This window comes from Octodon degus, unplaced genomic scaffold (genome assembly GCF_000260255.1).
Source record: "Octodon degus isolate 3935 unplaced genomic scaffold, OctDeg1.0 scaffold00057, whole genome shotgun sequence".
Taxonomy (NCBI): domain Eukaryota; kingdom Metazoa; phylum Chordata; class Mammalia; order Rodentia; family Octodontidae; genus Octodon; species Octodon degus.
The window spans coordinates 1,792,599-1,813,511 of NW_004524633.1; the positions used below are offsets into that span (position 1 = coordinate 1,792,599).

At 51.4% G+C, this 20,913-nt stretch overlaps 1 protein-coding gene across 2 annotated transcripts in view; it reads left to right on the top strand.

The window, feature by feature from the left end:
* Patj (PATJ, crumbs cell polarity complex component) overlaps positions 1-20,913 on the top strand; it is a 203,310-nt gene that overhangs the window by 105,538 nt on the left and 76,859 nt on the right. The window contains exon 28 of one of the 2 annotated variants that reach the window (XM_023718315.1): positions 6,359-6,494. In XM_023718315.1, coding sequence (XP_023574083.1) covers positions 6,359-6,494 — 136 coding nt within the window. Of the gene's footprint in view, positions 1-6,358; positions 6,499-20,913 lie in introns of both variants that reach the window. The other variant, XM_023718316.1, reaches the window with a different exon arrangement.

The window sequence follows — 20,913 nt, forward strand, 5'->3', positions numbered from 1 at the left end:
TTTGGGTTCTTGGTCTTATTGGGTAACTGTTCTCTGTGAAATAAACACCTTCACCTCACCGTGTCTAAGAATGCTGCTCCTCCCACTGAACTCGGTCCGGCTTTCCTAAAGGCCACAATTTCATTGCTGAGATGATTAGCCCCTCCCCACTTTAATGAATACCATTTAATTAGCTTAAATTTTTTTGATGACCTGTGAGTCAGCCTTTTTTTTTTTTTTCCTGGTACGGGGGATTGAACTCAGGGACTTACAGTTGCCAGGCAAGCACTTATTCTACTGAGCTGTCTCCCTGGCCCGAGTCAACCAGTTTTTATATCACTTAGACTAGCTGATAATTCAGGAGAAAGCTTTTAAGTCTATATCCTGGAGCTCAAATACAAAGAGGAACAGCTGTTCACAGAATGACATACAGATAAACAAATATACAGAACTCACAAGTGAGTATCTTTACAAAATCAGCGTGCCCGCAAATGTATTGTGGCCAGATTAAATTATAATAACCTTTTTTAAGTTTGTAATTACATAAGACTAGTCAGAACTTTTTGGAGGTCAATTAGAGAGATCTCTTATAAGAATTTGGAAAATGTAAAACCTCTTCTTTATAGTTACTGTATTTTTCTTTTAGTTCCAATACAGTGTGTCAGTTGAAGTGGGAGCCAGCCAGCTGAGCAGAGGTAGGGACCAAGCCCAGTGTGCAGAGGAGGCTCGCAGCCCACAAGTCCTGGACTTGCAGACAGGGAGGAGGGCGTGTCCAGGGAGCCGACATCCCCCCCTATATCGGGTCAAGCAGCCTTTGAATGTGGGGCTTCACCCCTTAGCTTTCTGGCCACTGGGTATTGTCTCAAACTGGTCTCACTAACTGCACTATGCTGGGGCACGTGAGTCACCAGCCTGGGGACTGTCCTCTGCTCGAGCCTATGGAAAGCACTGAGCGCTCTCTAATTTGCACATGGGGTCATCAGCTGGGTGGCTACTGGCAAAGCTGCACAGTCAGCAGAATTCTAACAGGCTTTTTCGCTACATTGGCAGTTACAAATTTCTTTCTGCAGGCTCCTCTCGGTTTTGCAGCTTGGAGCAGATATCTGGGGCTGACTGACAGGGACTGAACCAGAAGAAGAGACTTTTTTCTTTTCTTTTTTTTTTTTTTTTGCAGCACTGGGGATTGAATTCAGGGCCTTGCAATTGCCAGGGAAGCACTTGTTCTACTGAGCCATCTCCCGGCCTCTAGAAGGAGAGACTGAATTTTTCCTGAGTGTAGCACGGCTGGGGGAGGGCCACGAAGCCAGTGACTCAGAATCCGCTTCTTGTGGTACAGAGGTGGCTCAGCAGCAGGAGCAGGACGTACAAGGGTCCATGCCCTGTCGGCTGCTGTCCCCCGCCCCCCACTGCTGGCTTGAGCACCTGATTGCAGAGGGAGGTGTGCACCTGGCCAGGGAAGAGTGTGACATTCGCTGTTCTTAGGTCACACTTTGTCCCCAAGTGAGAAACTTGGAGGAAAAAGAGACAAAGACTGGGGTACAGGTTGGTGGGAGAGGGCGGAGCAGGACCAAGAGCAGGGCAAAAGGGGAGCAGAGGGAGAGATTTCCAAGTGTTGGTGGCTCCACACAGGGAGGAGGGCCGGGCAAGGGAGGCCAGCAGTGAGGAAAGAGCCAAAGTTTCTGGTCTCCTCCACAGGCCTGAGGGACGGATGTGTCTGGAGAGCAGTAAGGCTTTTAAGGGACTTTTGGCCATTTGCCCTTGTGATAACACAAGTTATAAGGGGTCAGATGTTTTCCCTCCAGCCACTGGCTGCCTTTGTCAAGTTTATATTGTGGCCAAGCCATCTGGCAGTAAAAGATCAACTTTAAGTTGTATGACCTCCCAGAGGCTCAGGAAGTCAGGATTATGAAGGAGGCATCTCAGCGGTGTGTCTTTTGGAGGGTGGGAAGGAACGTTTCCAGTAGGGCCTAGTCTGCTGGAAGAGAGAGTTGTGAGGTCCCATCCCTGTGCACCAAGCCCTCCTCCCAGCCAGGGATGGGCAGCAGGAGTGCCCTGCCCTGGGGCTGGAGGGAAGTAGCCCTGCCTGAGGGATTAAGGGCAGCTTCAGGATGTGATGGGGATATAAGGGATTTCCTAACGTGGGCTCACAATTTCTGAGACTGAGATTGAAAAACCAAGACAGGAAACCCCAAGAACTGAGCAGTGGCTCCCCCGTGAGAAATGAGACAGTGTTGAATGCACGCTAGCAACAGCAGAGGGCAGAGGCAAGCAGAGCAGGAAAGTAACTCGTTGAGGAAGCGCAAAAGCGGGGACGCCTGCAGCTGCGAGGCTCTCTGGTCTGTGTCAAGGCACCAAGCGTTAGCTTTGGGTGGAACAGAGAAGTAAAAGAAGAGAGTGCGCCTTTTGTGCCATTGAGGAGGACAGGGAGAGGATCTGAGGGAGAGGGGGTCCTCCTACCTGAGACAGGAAGGCTGAGCCTATGGACTTCCTCCGTCGGAGGCGCAGTTTGAGGGGCACATTCAGTGACCTGTACGGAGCTGATTGGGGGCTCCCCTGTGTGCATGGGAAAGGGATCCAGGACTGGGTGGCAAAGGGGCAGAAAGATGAGCGGTTGTGTCTGGGGTTCAAGCATGCGGAGTCAGGGCCATAAAAACGTAGCAGCTGGTACTCAGGCTGGGACCTGTCAGAGTCTCCGTCCTCCACACCTGGCCTCGAGGGTGGCAGGGCCACCAGGAGAGAACCTGGCAGCTGCTCAAGACACGGTGGGAGACCTGTGTAGCACGGCCCGCAGAGCCCCAGTGTCGGCCTGGGGGGCAGGGCACCTCTGCTCTGTGTCCCCCCATCCCACTGCCCAGAGTTTGCCTGTGACTGACAGGCATGAAGCACATTGCTGTGAGTGAATGCAGGGTCCCTGAACAGACAGCATCTCTCGGCTTTAGGGGCAGCAACTGGCAGTGCCCATAGGCATGGGCCACCTCCTGTGCCCCACAGAGGTGGGATTCGCAGTTGGTGAAACCTAGTCATGTGTTAGGAGCCACTCGTTGTAAATATTACCCACCATATCTATGTGGTTAGAGGGCTTCCCAGAAAGTTTAGCCTCCTTCAGTGCTGGGATTTAATGGATTCAGTTGTTGATCCAAGACCCAGATCCTCCCCCACAGCTGTGGTAGGCTGGACAAGAAAAGAAAGGGGCAGGGGTCCGTCTCTGGGGACCAAAGCCACTGCCCATGAGGAGAGGCTGGGAACAGGGCTCGGGAAGCTACCTGTAGGACCCCAGGGAGCCAAGGTGAGCAGCCCACTGCCCCAGTCTTGGGTGCTGCCCGCGCTGGGGCTCTGTGAGCAGCGAAGACCCTGGGATCCAGGGAGCCCTAGGTGACACCTGTCCAGCGGGGTGCAGCCCAGCCCTGAGGGCATGAGCCGGGGGATCCCAGCGTGTCCTAGTCCGCCCAGCCCTGCGCGGGTCCTCAGTCTCTGACCCACACCTAGTGGCAAAGCGCCTTCCACAGCAAGGGCAGCGTTGGCGGATGAGCAGCAGTGTGGCAGCGTGTGGGTGCCAGGCCGCTGGCACAGCCCTCAGAGTCAGTGGGCGTGGGCGCAACTGGTGGCCCTTCAGAGGTCCTCATCACTCCAAGTCATGGTTTATGCTGTTTGCTTTTAATCCGCCAGCCCCACCCACCCACCCACACTGGGAATGAACCCAGGGCTTTGTGCATTTTGAAAAGTGCTATATGCTGAGCTACATCCCAGTTCCCTTTTTAAATTTTGACGCTAAACGATGGGGAGATAGCTCTGCGGTCTAAGTACCTGCCTGGCAAGCCCAAGAACTTGAGTTCAATTCCCAGTACTGCAGGCCATGCCAGCCCGAAACCCCAGACATGCCTTTTCGGCCCCCAGACCAGGTATGGTGACACACACCTGCAGTCTCAGAACTGGGGGAGGCTGAGATAGGAGGATCACTGAGTCTGAGCTGCGCAGCAAGACCCTGTATCAAATTTTAAAGAAATTTAAATTTTGAGACTAAACTGCCCAGATTGACCTTGGACTGGGGATCCTCCTGCCTCAGCCTCCCAAGCTTCTGGGGTTACAGGTGTGTGCCACCGTATCTGGCAAGAGGTGCTCTTTCCCAGGGACCCAACGCATGTGCAAGTACAAAGGCACAAGCAAGCCAACGAGAATGCCTGGCCCACGCTACGTGCTCCCTGTGGTCTCTCAGGCAGTGGAGACTGGGTCCCCTTGGGGCTGGCATAGAGTAGATACCACACGCCCAGCAAGCACCCCAAGTGACCAGGACAGAACACCAGCATGCATCCATCTCTCTTCCTGCTGCTGTGACTGCAGGACCAGAGCCAAGGTCACCAGGTGCCCCATACCCGTACTTGACCCAGTGTCAGAAACAAAACAGAATTGGGAATAAAAGGCCGAGAAACCATGGTTTTTAAAAAATGTAAAGTTCTGTTATCTGTTGGAATTATACTTTCCTCTGGGAGCCGAGAACCCGTGTGCATGGGCCAACAGCTGCTCAGCTATGCGGCTGAGGCCCCGCGGGAGCTGGGTCTGGAAGGTGAGCCCGCCCCGGAACAGCCAGAGAACAAAGAAGTAAAAGTGCGGCTCCTGAAGCTGCGCCCGAGCGCCCAGGTTTCAGACCTCAGGACCAAGTGGGTGCGGCACGGTGTTGGTGGGTGCGGAGGGAAGGGCCCTGGCCAGCCGTGGCCCACACCAAGCTGGCCGCTTGTACCCCAGGGGCTGTACCCCTGCAGCTGACCCTGCACGGCCCTAGAGGGGCTGCCTCTCTGGGTGAGGTTTGCACAGGTGCTACTGCACCAGAATCGCGGGGGACCGCTGCCTTCTGCCCGGGATTTACCCATCAGGCCCCTTCGGCACAGCGACAAGTGCAGTGCAGTGGCCAGCCCACCCTGCTGGACGTGCCTGGGGCCAGGCTGTACTTAGAGGGAGGTGCAGGGGTGTGGGGGTCCTCTGCCCAAGGGAGTGATGTCACTTGCCCAGCTGTGTGCCCCTTGCTGTCCCAGGGAGCCTCAGCCCAGCTCTGCCTTTCCTGGGCCCAGCAGGGTGTCATGGGATGTCACACTGTCCTTCAAGAAAACATGCGTAGGGCCACTGGGAAGCCACACGAAGCCACGCGCAGACTCCCTGTGGGTGCACCTTTCAAGCCTGCTCGCAGGAATGCCTGCCTCAGGTGTGAATTTCGACTCCGTCCTGTTCCCAGCACGGTGATGTCAAGCAAAGCTGGCTCTGAGAAAAAGAGCTCTGGAAGCAAGTTTGCATTTTCTCTTCATTTGATTTATATTTGTTCCTCAGTTTGAAAGCCTTGCAGAGTCTCTGTGATCACATTCTTGTATTGCTGTTTAATACGTGTTTCCCCCGCGGCATCTTTTCCACATCACTATTGTGTCTTGATTTGGGGATTTTCTACAAATACGTAGAGGCACTGCTTTCTTTAGATAGCGTCTCAGCTAAACACGCGTGCTCCTCAGTGAGTCCCAAATGCGGCCTTTCTTCCATCTGGGGGAATTTCTCCCTGCCCACTCCCTGCAGAGCACGTGCCGCAGCCGCTCCCTGGGCGAGGCCAACTGGTGGGTTCGTCCTGTGGAACAAGTTGAATGCACTTGAAGCAGCAGCAGAATAGCCCTTACCTGGTGGCTCCGTGGTCACTCCCGTGGTCACTCCCATGTTCTGCAGCAGCATGAGCTGGTTCTGAAGTTGGGCATGTTTTTTTTCTCCATGTATAAGAGAATGTCTCCATTCTATGAAGGTAACCTGATCATAGAGCTTTATTCTACTTTAATTCAAGTATTATTATGCTTTTTCATTTGACATATAAAAGCTCATTTATGCAGAAATAATTACATAGTTTCTCTTTAAAACATTGCAATATGAATCAACCATCTACAGATAATGCCTTTCCAGTTAGAAAATCTTGATGGTTTATTTCAAGTATCTTTAAAGGATAAAATCTGTAACTTAATTGAAGAAAATATTGAAATAATTGCAGAACTAGTACATCAGACAGTTTTTTCTAAAGAAATGTCTTTGATAGAAATCAGTATGTTAACAATGAAGGGTGCACTTCACAGCTGAAAGAAAATGCAGGTGCCAGGCATTCCTTCTCCCAGGGAAGGCTGCGCCCTGGGAAGGTCAGCAGCCTTCAAAGCTGAGCATCTGGATTCTTGTGTGCTTACATCAAAGCCCTCTTATGAAATATGGAAGCCTAAGAGCACAAGTTTTATCATCTTCAAGGCAGGAGCGAAACTGGCTGCAGTGAAGATGGCCCCAGGCAGTCCTTTTGCACCTGTGGAGTGCAGAGTGAACCGGGTGGGTGAACGCAGCTAACCCTTCTCTCCAATTTTATTCTGCGTTTCAGTGGCAAGGAGCAGCCCCGCCGCCCATGAAGCTGCCTCCCCCATACCGAGCCCCAGCTGAGGCTGAGGAAGAGGAGCAGGAGGAAGAGGAGCAGGAGGAAGAGGAGCAGGAGGAAGAGGACCCCGCCCAGCCCGACGGTGAGTGTGACGCACTGTTGGGCTCTGCTGACTGCTGTTGTGGGCAGACGCAGGCCGTGGGTCCCTCACAGTGTGCACAGAAACTCTGGAGTCTGCTCCAAGCTTTTCTCCATAATACTGGCAGAGCCGGTCTTCGAGGACTCTGCATGCACACGGCTTTCCTGCAGACCTCTGCTCTGAGTCCCTGGTCATCCTGGGGCTGGAATCTAAGCTGTTATGTGGAGTGAGCAAATGTCAACGTGGTCACGTCCCTCACTTGAGGCAACCTCGACGTGGCAGGATGGCCACGAGTCCTGTCCATCCTTTAGAACTCACAATTTCCTTTCACACCAGCTGAATCAAATAGGCATCCTTGCTGGGGCTATAGCTCAGCAGCATAAGCGCCGGCCTGGCAAGCGCAAGGTCCTGAGTTGGATCCCCAGTGCTGCAAATCTGCATCATTATATGTGTATTTAGTGGAGACTTTGTTTCCAAGAATTGGCATGTTTTTATTTGTGGACAGTGTACAGGGTCAGTTCTGATTACTGTTGCTGTGGAATTGCTTTGGGGTGATGTGAATGTTCTAAAGCTGGGTCATGGGCATACAGTTTAGGAATATATGCAAGTCCCCTGAGCCACGTCTTCATGCATGGGTTCTGTAACGGGATGTACATGTGTGTCTCCTTGGGCGAGCTTCCTTTCTACGGTACGGAAAGGGTTTCGCTGACTTCTCCTTGCGCCCTGACAGCTCGTCAAGGCCCCGCTCCCCAGGCCGTGTGGGGATGAGGCCCGCACGGTGCGTCTGCGCAGGTGTTGGTGCTCTCCGTGTTACTAATAATCATTAGTAAGATAACTTTATATTGAGAAATATGAAATAGGAATAAAATACACAAACATACATAAGTATAGTGTTCAACCAGGCTTTGAAAAACTCGGTTTTTCCTATGCAACCTTACCTGACTTTTCTCCATGATTTCTTTGTGTCTATGAACAGACCTTGGTTGAATATTATGTGCGTTTAGAGACTGTGTTAGGGGCCTGTCACCAAATCGGAGGCAATACTCTTCCTCTTGGTCGGTCCCCACTGGCAGGGAGGGCACAGGGTCCAGGAACAGCTGACTTGGCTGCCAGGCGGTGGCCCTAGGCCTCTGTGGCGTGGGACACGTGACAGTTGCCGGTGCTGCCCATGACCGGGGCGCTGGCAGTGCCCTGAGTGCTGAGACACACGCCACGCAGAACACATGTGGCTGTTGGTGATGCGGCCTCCGGGTGCTGGGCGGCCAGCCTTCGCTCGCCGGGCTATCAGGAGGCCTGGTTTGGGTTCCCAGGAGGGCTCGGCTGTCCCTGTCTACCACTTAGTGGCCTGTGTTTGGACACCTTGTTTCCCCTCTTTGGCTCCTGCTTGCTCATCAGCGAGCTGACGCAGGCTGTCCTCCGGCACGCTTCCTGGGCCAGCTGAGGCCACAGGCGTGCAAAGAGCTCGGGGTAGGAGTGAGAGTCGTCCTGTCCTGGCACCGTTCTGAGGCCTGTGCGTGTGTGAACAATGCCGTCACCTCTGGGGGGCTCCGGCGGCACAGAGAGGGAGACTGAGGCTCTGCGGAGCTCTTAAGGAGCACAGCAGAGTCACACAGGCCAGGGACCAGGCTGCAGAGCCCCTCGCCGCCGGCTACACTGTTGTGCCACACAAATGGGCGCGGAGTAGCTGTGAAAGCGATTTCCAAGCCGCGAGGTCGAGGGTACACCAGCTGGGGGCAGGGGTCGCCCCCCTCAGCAGCAGGGCCTGCACGGCAAGCCAGAGGCCTCCTGGTAGCTTGTGCCTGTAACATCTGTGGGTCCAGCTCCCCCAAGCTGGTTCAGCTGTGTAGGCGCCTCCCCTGGGTTCCCTTCCTAGCCCTGCGTGGTGGGGAGCCTGGAGAGCTCAGAGGTCCAAGTTCACGGTCCAGGCAGGCGGCCACAAGCCTGCCTTCCTGGGAAAGGACCCACCGGCTCCTCTCTGCCCTGTAACCCTTCCCAAATTAATGTGCTGCTCATCACCCCAACCAGAAGCGCTCGGGACAGTGTTCTGTCGGAGCTGCACCGTCTGGAGATGCAGCACTGCTTCAAGGTGAGGAAGTGCAGCTGCTCAACGCTCCCGGCCCTCAGCCCTGGGGGGCAGCTGGCACCCAGGCCTGGAAGGCGCTGGCTCGGGCCGCAGGCGTGAGATGCTCGTGGTCGTCTGGAGCCGGCAAAGGCTGAGCCGCCGCTGGGCAGCACAGTAGGCGCCGTGGGCGGGGTGGGGGGGACGTGGTCTCTGGCCGTGGGAATGGCAGGGAATGTGGGCTGAGAGTCCAGCGGGGGAGAAAGCTATAAAGAGAAGACAGTTGAAACAGTGGTGAGTGCTGTGGATAAAGTGCAATAGGAAAATGAAAACAACACTGGGGGGCTGAGGCAGGAGGATTGCAAGTTCAAGTCCTTCCTGAGCAGCTTAATGAGACCCCATTTTAAAATTAAAGATTAAAAAGCTGGGTATTTACTCCAAGTTGAAGGCCCTAGTTTGAATACATAGTGCTGCAGAATAATAATAAGTGAGATACAAAAAGGCATTATGAAAACACGTGCATTGGATGATGCCGCATCGGGAGGGCTAGGAAAGGCCCTGGTCAGGACTGAGTGAAGGTCCGGCCGGCGCTCAGCCAGCAGAGCAGTTCTGGGACCACAAGTCCTGGAAGCAGCTGCAGTCCTTAGTCCCTGCGCACGTGCACGGAGGCATAGGCCCAGCACTGAGACAGGTTTGCGAAATCTCAGCTTCACAGTAAGGTGGATTTTACCGTTTTTCTACCCTAGTTTATTTATAAAATGCTAATTGCAATTAAACTTAGTGAACGAGTTGCGGCAAGTAAGTTGCGTCCTACACAGCAGAAGTACTCGCCTGGATTCCCTTGTTGCTAGGGTACACCTGAGGCCAGGAAGCAGGAACCGATGGCCCCGGGCGGCTCTCATTCCAGAAGAGCGGATGGTCCCCAGCTTACTGTCTGCTTAGCTCCAGGATGGTGCTGTTGCTGCCCAGCCCAGGCCCATACTCTGAAGCCAGGTGGTGAGGGCCCGGGCCGAAGGTTTGCCAAGGCTTCAGCCCCGCACCGTGCAGCTGCAGCCCCGACCAGAGCCCGTGCAGGAGACCAAAGTGGGCCAAGGAGATGGCGTCCAGGAAGCAGGTGTCTGTCACGCAGCCCTGTGGCCGCTGACACGCTGCTGGAAGGCCAAGGAAGCTGGAGATAGGAGCGTTCGCTGAGCTGTGCCCCGAGGAACTGACAGGAGGAAGGGAGGTCGTCTCAGAAAGGAATCAAGGAAGAGCAGCCCATGTCGCCGCGCACGTACAGGGTGCCATGGGCACAGTAGGCTCCTGCTTTGGGTCCCTTCCCCTTTCTCGCTGTGCATATTTCAAGACATACTGTGTCTGATTCTTGTCCTCATCAGCTTAGCCAAATTTGCTTGAATTTTAAGGAAGAGCCAAGAAGCCACAGGAACAAGGTCTATAGCGTGAGTTGCACCTAACGAAACCTCATTGCCACAGGCCCTGCCTCAGGTGCCGGTGGAGCTTGGGCACTGAGGGCAGAACCGTCAGTATCAGCAAAAGCCACAGGCCCTGTGGAGAGCAGGGTGGACAGAGGCCCTGGCTGGCTGGCTGGCTGGCTGTCCCAGGGCCTCCAGAGCCTGGCCCCAGCCTTGCCCTCCTCCGCTCACCTTCCCGGGTCAGCCTGGGCCTAGCGATGATGCTGCTGGACTCACTGCCAGCGCTTGAACCCCTCCCCCGAGGTGCGGCACCCACCTCCCCACTCTCACTCAGCCATGCCTGGAGGAGTCTGCTCTTTGCTTTGTGGTTTCTCCTCCTTGTAAGTAAATCAGCAAACACTGATGATTTTTCCTTCCCATTTTTCTCAAATTTATAGTCCCCCACTGCCCACTTTGGGACCAGGGATTGAACCCAGGGCCTACATGTGCCAGGCACACACTTGACCCTGAGCTGCAGCCCTTTTTGTTTTGTCTGGAGACAGTTTCTCCAAGTTGCCCAGCAGGCCTGGAACTCATGACCCTGTGGCTGAGCTGCCCCAGTAGCTGGACTCCAGGCTTGTGCGCCATGTCCTTTGCGTGTTTACTCCATGACTTTCATACCTCCATGGTGAGGAGGGCTCTTTGGATGAAGGGCAAACCTCCTTTCCTGTCAGCATTCTTACTCTTTGGAAAGCCCCGCCTGGTCTCGAGCACAGAGCCAGCATCTCCATCTGCCTGCCACTCAGTGAGGTATGCCTTGCAGCAGCGGTGGGCTTCACCCTTGGCTCCCACGGGAGCCCTCCGGGTCTGGGAGGTGAGTGGCTCCTCTCTCCTGCTGCCACCTGATGGAAGTTCCAAGTCTAGGACGTGGGGTGGGGTGTGCTGTGATCCCAGAGCCCAGGGCTCCGACCTCCCCTCCCCCTCCCCCTCCCCCTCCCCCTACAGAAGCCCTTCTGTCCTCTGGCTTGTCATTAAATCTGTTACTCTGGGGCACAGTGAGGCCAGAGGGGATTCCTTTTTTTTTGGTATGGGGAATCAAACTCAGTACCTTGCACTTGCCAAGCAGGTGCTTGTGCCACTGAGCTATATTCCTGGCCCTGATTACTTTTTTTTTTTTTTATCTTTATTTATTTATTTGGTACAGGGCCTCACTACACAGCTCAGACTCATAGTGATCCTCCCCTCTCAGCCTCCCTGGCACTAGGATTACAGGCATGTCCCGCCACAGCCAGTCTTGGTGGCTGGCATAGCACGTGGTACTGAGGATCGAGCCCCGGTCCTTGTGCTTGCCAGGCAGGCACTTAGACTGCCAAGCCGTCTCCCCAGCCCTGCATTACTTTTCCAGACAGCAGCTTTCCCGAGCTCCAGCTCCCTCAGCAGACATGCAGGTCACTGGTGAGCGTGTGCACCTTGGCGACTCTGCGTCCTTGCTGGGCTCTGACCACATTACTGTGAACTTCAGAACACTTGCCTATCAGGCAGGGCTTTCCACACTCCCCAGCTCTGCTTCTTAGCAGCCCCTCCACCCCACATGCATCTGTGAAATTTATACACATATATAAAATATAAGTATTTAATTTAAAAAGGAGTCTTTCTAGATAGCCCTCACATGTTCCCACAGGGTGTGGGAGGGAACCTGTCCCAAACCTCAGCCCCCAGTCCATCTGCACTCAGCTTTGGACCATGACGTGGAGGACTCCAGTACTGCCGAGCTCAGCACTTCAGAACTTAACACCCTTTGGCGACAATAAGTAAGGCTGTATATGGATTATATATATGAAAAACCTACTGTCTATCATCTGCTTTTAAATGCTATAAATTGCCTAATAACAATAACAGTAGAAACTAGTAACTACCTAGAAAAGCTGCAGTTAAAACTGTAGAGCTCAGGCTGAAGTTGTGCAGAATAGAATCCTCACCTGGCACCTGGAAGCCCCGTGTCCCCTCCCTAGAGCCCCCAAAAGAGGAGAAACACAAGAGGAAACAGCCTATACGAGGCAGCCGCCTATACGTCTTGAGACTTATTGGGCACTTTGGGGAAAGCTGTAACCAGCCCGGTCCTGGGAAGGAGCACGCTGCAACGCAGGAACTTGCATGCTTGTCTGACACGCATGCACACTTACGCACACCCACGCACATGCCACTTTGAGTGTCAGCTTGCTGTCAGGTGAAAGCCTTGAAGGCCATCTAAGAATGCATGGACCACAGGTCGGCGAGCTCTATCCTTTTTCCTTTAAAGAAAGCCTTGAGGCTTCATTAAAGAATGTTGAGGGAAAAGAAAGACACACTGTTCTGGCCAGAAGAGGAAGTATACTCCAGATTTCCATATTCCTAAGTGGTGTGTAAGCTTTCTTCAATTTGAATCCAAATCCTAAATGGAATAGGCCTTTAAAAATATAACACTTTGATTGAGAATGGACATAGAAATGAATTGCTAGACAATTTTGGAAAAGAAAAACAATGAGAACATGTTTTCCCCTAGCACCCAAATCTGTGCCACATCAAAGGTTTTCAGCAGGTGGCCACGCTCTTGGCGACTATAGCACTGCCGGCCCCGTGGCCACGTGGCACTCTGCTGGGGGAGAGGCAGCTGTCCTCTGCACCAAAGGACAGCTGGACGCAGCCAGGTTCCCAGATGCCAGGTGGCAGGCGCACCTCTCACACACCCAGTGTGTCAGCTGGTGCAGAGCAGTCTCAGGTAAGAGTGGGGCTGTCACCTCAAGGCGGGAAGTCCAGGGACAAGGGACGAGTGTCCTGCCTGGAGCTGGTGGCCCCCGAACTGTGGCAGTGATGTCAGTTCAGGCTTTCCACTGAATGTGACCTAGAAATGGACCCAGGGCTCTGTTTAAAACTAAGAACATAGGGGCTGAGGAGATGGATCAGTGGAATAAGCGCTTCCCTGGCAAACGCAAGGGCCTGAGTTCAATCCCCGGTTCTGCAAAAAAAAAAAAAAAAAAAAAAATAAAAAAAAATTTTAAAAACCTAAGAACATAGAAAAGTTCCTTTGGAGAGCTGAGGTTAAAGCTCAGTGGTGTAAGTGCCTGCCTGGCAAGTGCAGGGTCCCAGGATTGATCCCCAGAACCGCTAACTTAACTAACTGACTAAATAAATAAATAAATAAATAAAATTTCCTTTTGAAATAGTAAAAACAGGACTGATTCAGCAGTGAATGATGAGATATATAGTCGTTCCAGAAAAAAAATGTTGGGTGCTGGGGATTTAGTTCAGTTGTAGAATGCTTGCCCAGCAAACTGGAGGGGGGGAGGGGAGGGGAGAGGGAGAGGGGAGGGAAGGAGAAATCTTTACTTTTCACCAAAATTAAAAATTAGTTCCAAAAGAATCATATAATTCTAAGAACTAAAATCATAAAAATATTAAAAACTCAAGATTTTTAAAATACATTTTGGGGATATATAGCAAAGTAATTATTTTCTTACATAAAATTTTTAAAAGTACATATGTATGTATTTCTATAGGCAGAATAAAAAGACATAAGAATGGAAAAATGAAGATCAGGCAGTATACAACAAATTTTAGCAATGAAGACAAAACATCTGTTCAGCCTCACTAATCATGAAATAGAAATTACTATGAAATTTTTTTTCCTATCAGATTACTGAAGATTTTATAAATTTCTATTAATCACATTGAAGAGGTTGTAGAAAAATAAACGTTCTCATGTACTGGTGGTTGGAATAAGGATTCATTTATCTTTTTTGATGGTTCATTTGATAGCTATATCAAAAAATTAACTGAATAATTCAGATTCTAGCTGTATATCAGAGGAAACCCGCTGTGCACACGAGCATGGTGTGTATGTGTATGTGGACGTGTACGGTGTGTGTGCATGTGTGGACGTGTATCTGCAGAGGTTTACTTCGGGACCATTGCAGTGTCTCGCGTGTGCAAGATCCTGTCTCAAAATAAAAAATAAGAAAGAGCCCTTTGCTGCATCTCCTGCAAGAATGAAGACCGTTCTTAGCAATCAGACAGTGAACACTCCAGAAAATGTCGACATCACTCTGGAAGGACGCACAGTTATTGGGAAGAAAAAAAAGAGGCTCCGAGTTGACAAATGATGGGGAAACAGAAAGGAGTTGGCAACGGTCCGCAGGATCTGTAGCCACGTACAGAACATGATCAAGGGGGTCACGCTGGGCTTCCGTTACAAGATGAGGTCCGTGTGTGCTCACTTCCCCATCAACGTCGTTATTCAGGAGAATGAGTCTCTCGGCGAAATCCAGAATTTGTTGGGTGAAAAATACATTCGCCGAGCTCGTATGAGGGCAGGTGTTGCTTGCTCGGGATCTCAAGCCCAGAACGATGAGCTAATCCTTGAAGGAAATGACACAGCTGGTTTCAAATTCAGCTGCTCTGATTCAGCTAGCCACAGCAGTCCAAAACAAGGATATCAGAAAATGTTTGGATGGTGTCTATGTTTCTGAAAAGGGAACAGTTCAGCGGCCAGATGAGTAAGATCCAGGAGTTAATCCAGCCGCAGAAACAAGCTTCTGGATTGTAAAGCCAATCTGTGATATTCTAATGAGACAATAAAAGATTTGTATTAAATAGAAAAAAAAAATAAGAAAGAACTGGGGCTGTAGCTCAGTGTGAAGCTCCCAGGTGTGTATATATATACACACACACCATAGAAAGCGCCCCAGAAACATTAGCTAATAGTAGCTTATTTATTTATTTATTGTACCGGCAGTCGAACTCAGGACTTGTGCTTGGCAGGCAGGCGCGCGTGCCCCTGAGCCGCCTCTACAGCCCCTAGCTTTCTATTATTATCAGTAATAATACGGACTTCTTCACTGTGCACCACAGAATCACATTCTGGTACAAGAATGTATTAGAATTTCATCATTGGCGTTCAGCACACGCGAGATCCCGGCTCACTCTCTAGCACTTAAAGAAAAGAGAAAAGAATGCCTGAAAATCTTAGCCAAAAATCATGAAGCTTGAAGTCAGTGCTCTGTGTTTTACCGTTTCCTCTCACGCTTCGTGGTCACCAGCGCTCTCCGGGGCAGGGAGGGGAGAGGCAGTAATTCCCCCTTGGCTTCCCCTCTCTCCTCCTCATTTTCCTCCTCATTTTCTGCAGACAGAAGCTGGATCTTTCCTGGACGTACTGGTCTGTGACCTTAAGTTTTCTTTGCTGGAATTTGGTGTTGTGGAGTTAACATTTTATCGTTACTCCTTTATTCTTTTTTTTTTTTTTTTTTCCCGGAACTGGGAATTGAACTCAGGCCCTTGCGCTCACCAGGGAAGCAACCCCTTTATTCTGGATAGAGGAGAAATATACGGAAAATCTAAAAATTTTCATGGTCTGACGGACATTTAAGGAGTGAGAACATCGCTGCTCCAGGTTACCCTGCAGAGTGAAGGCGAGTTCACCGGACAGGGCTACAGAATTAGAAGGTGACTCGGTCTGTCGTCCTGCCGCACAGGAGGATGTAAGTTTTTATGAGCATGCCTTGATGCACAAAGAGAACAGATGTACTTTGTCAGGCTTAATCTCTCGACCACTGCTGCACCTTCCTGTGTAGTTTTTGTTTTAATCACTGTAAGGATAAAGCTCGCCATCATCATCATCCTTGATCACTTTCGTGTCGCACTGTAGTGATAAACAGCCCTGGGCCCGTGAGCCCTTGGAGCACTGACACAGAAGCGCAAGCCCCGCGGCAGTGTGTTTGGATCTCGGCCCTGTCCCACCTTCATGTTCGTGGCTCCCCGCCCCGTCTCCGGGCCCCTGCTCTGCCTGGTCAAATCCAGGTGTTCTGGGCCTGCTGGAGACCAGTGCCAAATGCCTTAGCCAAACCTGAGCTGCTAGGAAGCTCAGTGAGAAGAATGCACACCAGGCTCCCGAGAAGAATGTTCCATAATCTGGGTTCAGCTTCACTTAATCCATTGTGTATCCCAGCAGGAAGTGTGCTCATTGGGAAGGAAAGAATGTTTTGTCTCACAGTCGATAATAACGAAACAACCAACCCAGTTTTTAAAACTGGACAAAAACCTGGAGCGGTGTCTCTCTAGAGATCCAAATACTGAAGAAGAATGTCACATCATTTGTCATTGGGGAAATGGACCCTGACACCACTGCGCATCACCGGCCCACTTTTTTTTTTGGGGGGGGGGTTTGTTTTTTGTTTTGTTTTTTTTTTATTTTAGGGAAGGGTCTACAGGGTGTTCAAGGTCTCACTACTAGATCAAACTCCTTGTGATCCACCTGTTTACAGCCTCCCAAGAGCTGGGATTACAGGCTGTCTCAGCACACCCCAGGGGCGGAGCTGGCATGGCAGGCCTGGGGGTTGAATCCCTGGCTCCTGCGCCTGCTTTAATCCGCTGAGCTATTTGGCTGGAACTTTTTTTTTTTTTTGGGGGGGGGGGAACCAGAAATCAAACTCAGGACCTTGCGCTTGCCAGGCAAGCGCTTATTCCACTGAGCTATCTCCCCAGCCCCCGCACTTTAATTTTAAAGTGAGCAGCACAGCGGGAGCTCCTGGACCCTGCTGGTAGAAGTGGCAGGTTCTTCGTGGTTGGGTGCAGTGTGCTCTGACCTTGCCGCCCTGCAGGTCTAGAGTATTTGCCCGGGGAGCCTTCAGTGTGTGCCCACACTGACCCCGCTGTGCACATTTAGGCCAGCGTCCTTCATCACAGCCAAACACCGGACACTGCCCATCATTGAGAGCAGAAGTCAGGAGTCAGCCTGGGGCAGGCCATTCACGCACAATGTCCCAACCAACTGCATGGAGCGGGGATGCCGCTGGCTTGCACCAGAGCTCACGTCAGGCTTGCGGGGGGGCTCTGGGGTCGGGAGACTGTTCTGCCACTGAATCGTTGAGATGGTTGCAAAGTTCAAAAAGTTTACTAAAAATCATTCAGCGTTGTATTTGTGATGCAAACTACTCAACTTTGTATATTTAAAGCTGCTCACAGTGCTTCAAACCTAAGTATTACAGAACCAAGATCCCCATTTGTCGGGATAGGTGGACCTTACAGAAAGTCTCCCTGAGAGCAAGAGGCTGATGAGTGCTCCTTAGAAGGGGAATTGAAGCGTGCCACTGCGTCTTGCTTGGTAGGGACCCCCTCTGGGCTTGGCTGACTCAAAGTTGAAGAGCTGGAAGCCAGGACCCCCCAGTGGTGGCGCGTGGAGCCAGGCTCTTGCCCAGCGCTGGGCCAGCTGGTGCCAGCAAGGCATGGGCGAGACCCACTGAGCAGCCGGTAGCTCTTTGGCTGAACAGTTCATCTCTTCTTTGCATCACCTCTATCGGGGGGACCCTGGTGGATCTCTGCTTTGCCAGTAGATTCACTACAATCAGCGGTGAATAGTGCCGAGCATTTAAAAATGCTAAGATTACAAACAACACTAGTGATTCCAACACTACACGTTCACTGAAACGTATTTTCATTTATTTGCTATCTCCGTGTTGTTTGTTTTTGGTAATTTTTGCTTTTGACAAGGCAAAATTGAAGGGGAAAATATAAGAAATAAAGGCTAAGGTTTACTTTCTTTTGTTTCTGGTAATTGTTTTTGGTGACTTTTGGTTTTGACAAGGCAAAATAGAAGAGAAAGTATAAGAAATAAAGGCTAAGATATGCTTTCTTTTGTTTCATCTGAATTCCTTTTTCTCAGGGACCGCCTGATAGCTCAGCAGACTAAAGCGCCTGCTTCGGCAGAGCACAGCGCTAGATTTGATCCCTGGCGTGCTGTGCCAGCCCCACCCCCAAGGCATGCCGAGCTATGGATTGAGACTGGGCTTGGTGGCGCGCACCTATAATCCCAGCACTTGGGAAGCTGGAAACAGGAGGATCACTAGAGTCCAATCTACACAGTGAGACCCTGTAGACCTTGTACTAAATACAGAAAATAAATTCCTTTTTCTCATTTCCTACGTAGTTCATCAGCCTTTTATTTATAACTAAGTAAATTATTTTACTTCTATCCCCGTAACTGGAGAATGGGGACACTGACTATTTTTTACTCTGCTTTCACTCTGAAAGCCCCTGAGCTTCCGCCCTTGCAGCAGTGGGGTATGCTTACTGCAACTGTAAATGCAGAGCTGCCTCGCTCAGGAGAGAGTAGCTCCCCGTGTTTTCTGTTCTCCGTTTTGCAGACAGAGCTGAGAGGACATCATGTTCATTGGTAATGGCTCTAAGTGATTGCAGGTGGCTCAGGCCAGGCTGGGGCACACAGAGGGGCACACAGCAGTGTTTTGAAAGAAGCCTAAGAAACTTCAAGATGCTTAAGTGATCTCTCTGGAGTTACGAGGCTTTTCCATTACTTAATCCCTTAGAGGCTCATGTGGAGGCTCAACTGCGGTAGCAGTCTTTATTGGAAGCACATTAAGATGCCCTTGGGGGTCCAGGACGCGGTGGGGGTGGTCTCAGTTCCTTGTCACAGACCCCGGGAGTGGATGAGAAGTTGACAATGACGCTGAATGCTGCGGGCCAGAGGGGTCGCAGGTCTGCTCTTGATTTGCGCTGGAGATGCCACTCGAGTGATGCGCTCTTTCTTGGCAGGAAAACTGGGTCGTTAAAATGGCATTAACTGAAGCCAGCCCCGGAATGAATGGCTGCGTTTGCACCGCTTCCTGCCGCGGAATGGGGCTGTCATCCTGACGCGCGAGCAGGAACCTAGTGGGTGGCTGGGCGGCAGCGCCAGCGTCCCAGGGACACACGCGGGAAAGCGGGGATTTGCCTCTTGCTCACACTCTCCCAGGCAGCTTCCTCCACGCCTGCCAGTGGCTGTGTGGAGCTGCGGATAGCAGCAGACTGACAGGTTGCCCCGCAGGAGAAAACCTGACGGGAAGAAGACCCAAGGTCATCAGAAGACAGACCGAGGACTGGAGCTGCATCCAGCGCTGGGCAGCTCTCGGAGATGCAGACACCCTAAGGGAGCACTGCTCCACCATGGTGCACAGGGGCTTCCCAGGTAAGGTCCTGTCGCTGTCACAGCGGGGTCTTTCTGGGTGCAGTCGACACACCCCGAGACCCCCACAAAAGCAAGAGGGTGAGGGCACGTCTGTGCATACAAGGTGGTGGGCATTAGGGGCCAACCTCACGTTGCATGTTGTGTTTCTATTGTAGCTTGAATCATCCTCAGGATGTTTCTGAAAAGTGGAGCCGTTTATGAGACTGTCAGGAAGGTACAGGGAGCCTCAGAGCCACCGCCTTGGCACTGTCCTCCCGCAGTACCCTTCAAGTACCACAATAAGAAAGGAAGACGATTTACATTAGAATGAGGTTATTCTGATTAATCTAAAGACTGAGTATTCCGCATTTTGTAGATGGAAGCAGAATGCCATTAAGGAACCATTGTCGTAAGCAAAAGACAGCGTTTCTGAATTGCAAAGCAGCACCCTCAGGGGTCTTGCTAATTGTGGCCAAGGCCCTTCCCTCTCTTAGCCACACGATTCAGTTCCCCAGAGGAGGCTACAGCACTTGGCAGCGTGTCCAGGGACCCTGGTTTGCATGTGTTTGTGAAATACTATTAGATTGACAATGCAATTTTATGCATATGCTTTTGCTTGACTTTTTAAAAATAATCTATCAAAACTAGAGCTGCTTTCTATCTAAGATGAGGACTGCTTGGACACAACGAGGGCTCCTTGCTGGTGTGTGTTCGCCTCTCGGAGCCAATGGTGAGCTTGAAGGGCAGATACTGCAGTAGAGCCTTTTTCTTTTCAGCAGTACACTCGCAAATTGAGTTCTTCCTCCTGCAACACAAGGGTCTGTGCTGCATTCCGGATTTCAGCTGCCAGCCTTACTTCCGGCCCTGCTGCCAAAGTCATTGAGCAGAACTTTCCTCCTGCCTGAAACGTTTCTAAAGGTGGCAGGGTAGGGATCCTGAGCTGTCTTGCGATCTTGGTTTGGGGCAATATTCATTCTAAGTGGTAGTGACAGCTGTCCACGTTGCATACCTCCTGCTTCATAACCACAGCGGCATTTGGATGTCTGAGTGTCACCTTCCTGTGTCCCTTCTCAGCCTGCGTTGACAGAGCTTTGTGGACCCCATTGCTTCTCTTCAGACTCCAAGAACCACTTGGCCCGTTTTCCCGTAACATGAGGCAGTTTTTGGCTCTTCTGGCTTTGTGTGCAGATAACAGATGCACGTGGGCTTCGATCCCCCAATCCCTGTCACCTCCACCTCGCCACCCCAGGTTGCTGCGGCTCCCGCTTCACAGCCACAGCGGAGCCCAGGAATCTGCAGTCTTTGAGGACTGCACTGTATACATGCAGTCACTGGGAATTTCTGTGCCCTTGCAGTTTAGTAAAATAGTGCATGAAGGCAGTCTTGTGTTCTAGAAATTTTGCTAAGCACTGGTACGTGTCTCAGAGTGACATGGGCTTGTGTCACGTCTGTCACTCTCCCAGGGCTCCTGGTCAGAATGAATCCTGCATGGTTCTCATCACACCGTATCTTTACTACTTGATAAAGGTTTCTATTTCTGTACACGTGTTTAATTCTGAAGTACTTTGTGGCTTTGGCTACTGCCTCATGGCTTAGAGTCATGTCCCACGCTCTGCGTGCAGTTAATTTTCCGTTTCCCTCTTCCCGCCTCCTGCACACAGCTGTGTGCAGCAGCAAGCTGAAGGCCGGGCCTCGGTCTGCAGGGACTCACTCTGCTGCTCTTGCGCTTGCGTGGAGACGAGTCATCCGCATGGGTTTATGTTGCTTCACTTGTAGTACTTCACGTCCCATTAAAATATTTCAGGTTCGCACTGCGTGTGGACTAAGCATTCATCATCTTAACTGCTCTAATGCTGAGCAGGGTGTTGTGAATTGATTTAAGGAGGCAATGTAACCGAAAGTCGGGTTCATTTAGGGTCATTTTCTGGCAGAGGCTGCCTCTTCCTTGGTGAACACGGGGTGGGAAGGTAAAAATGCCACACCTAGGTTTCCATTGGGTTT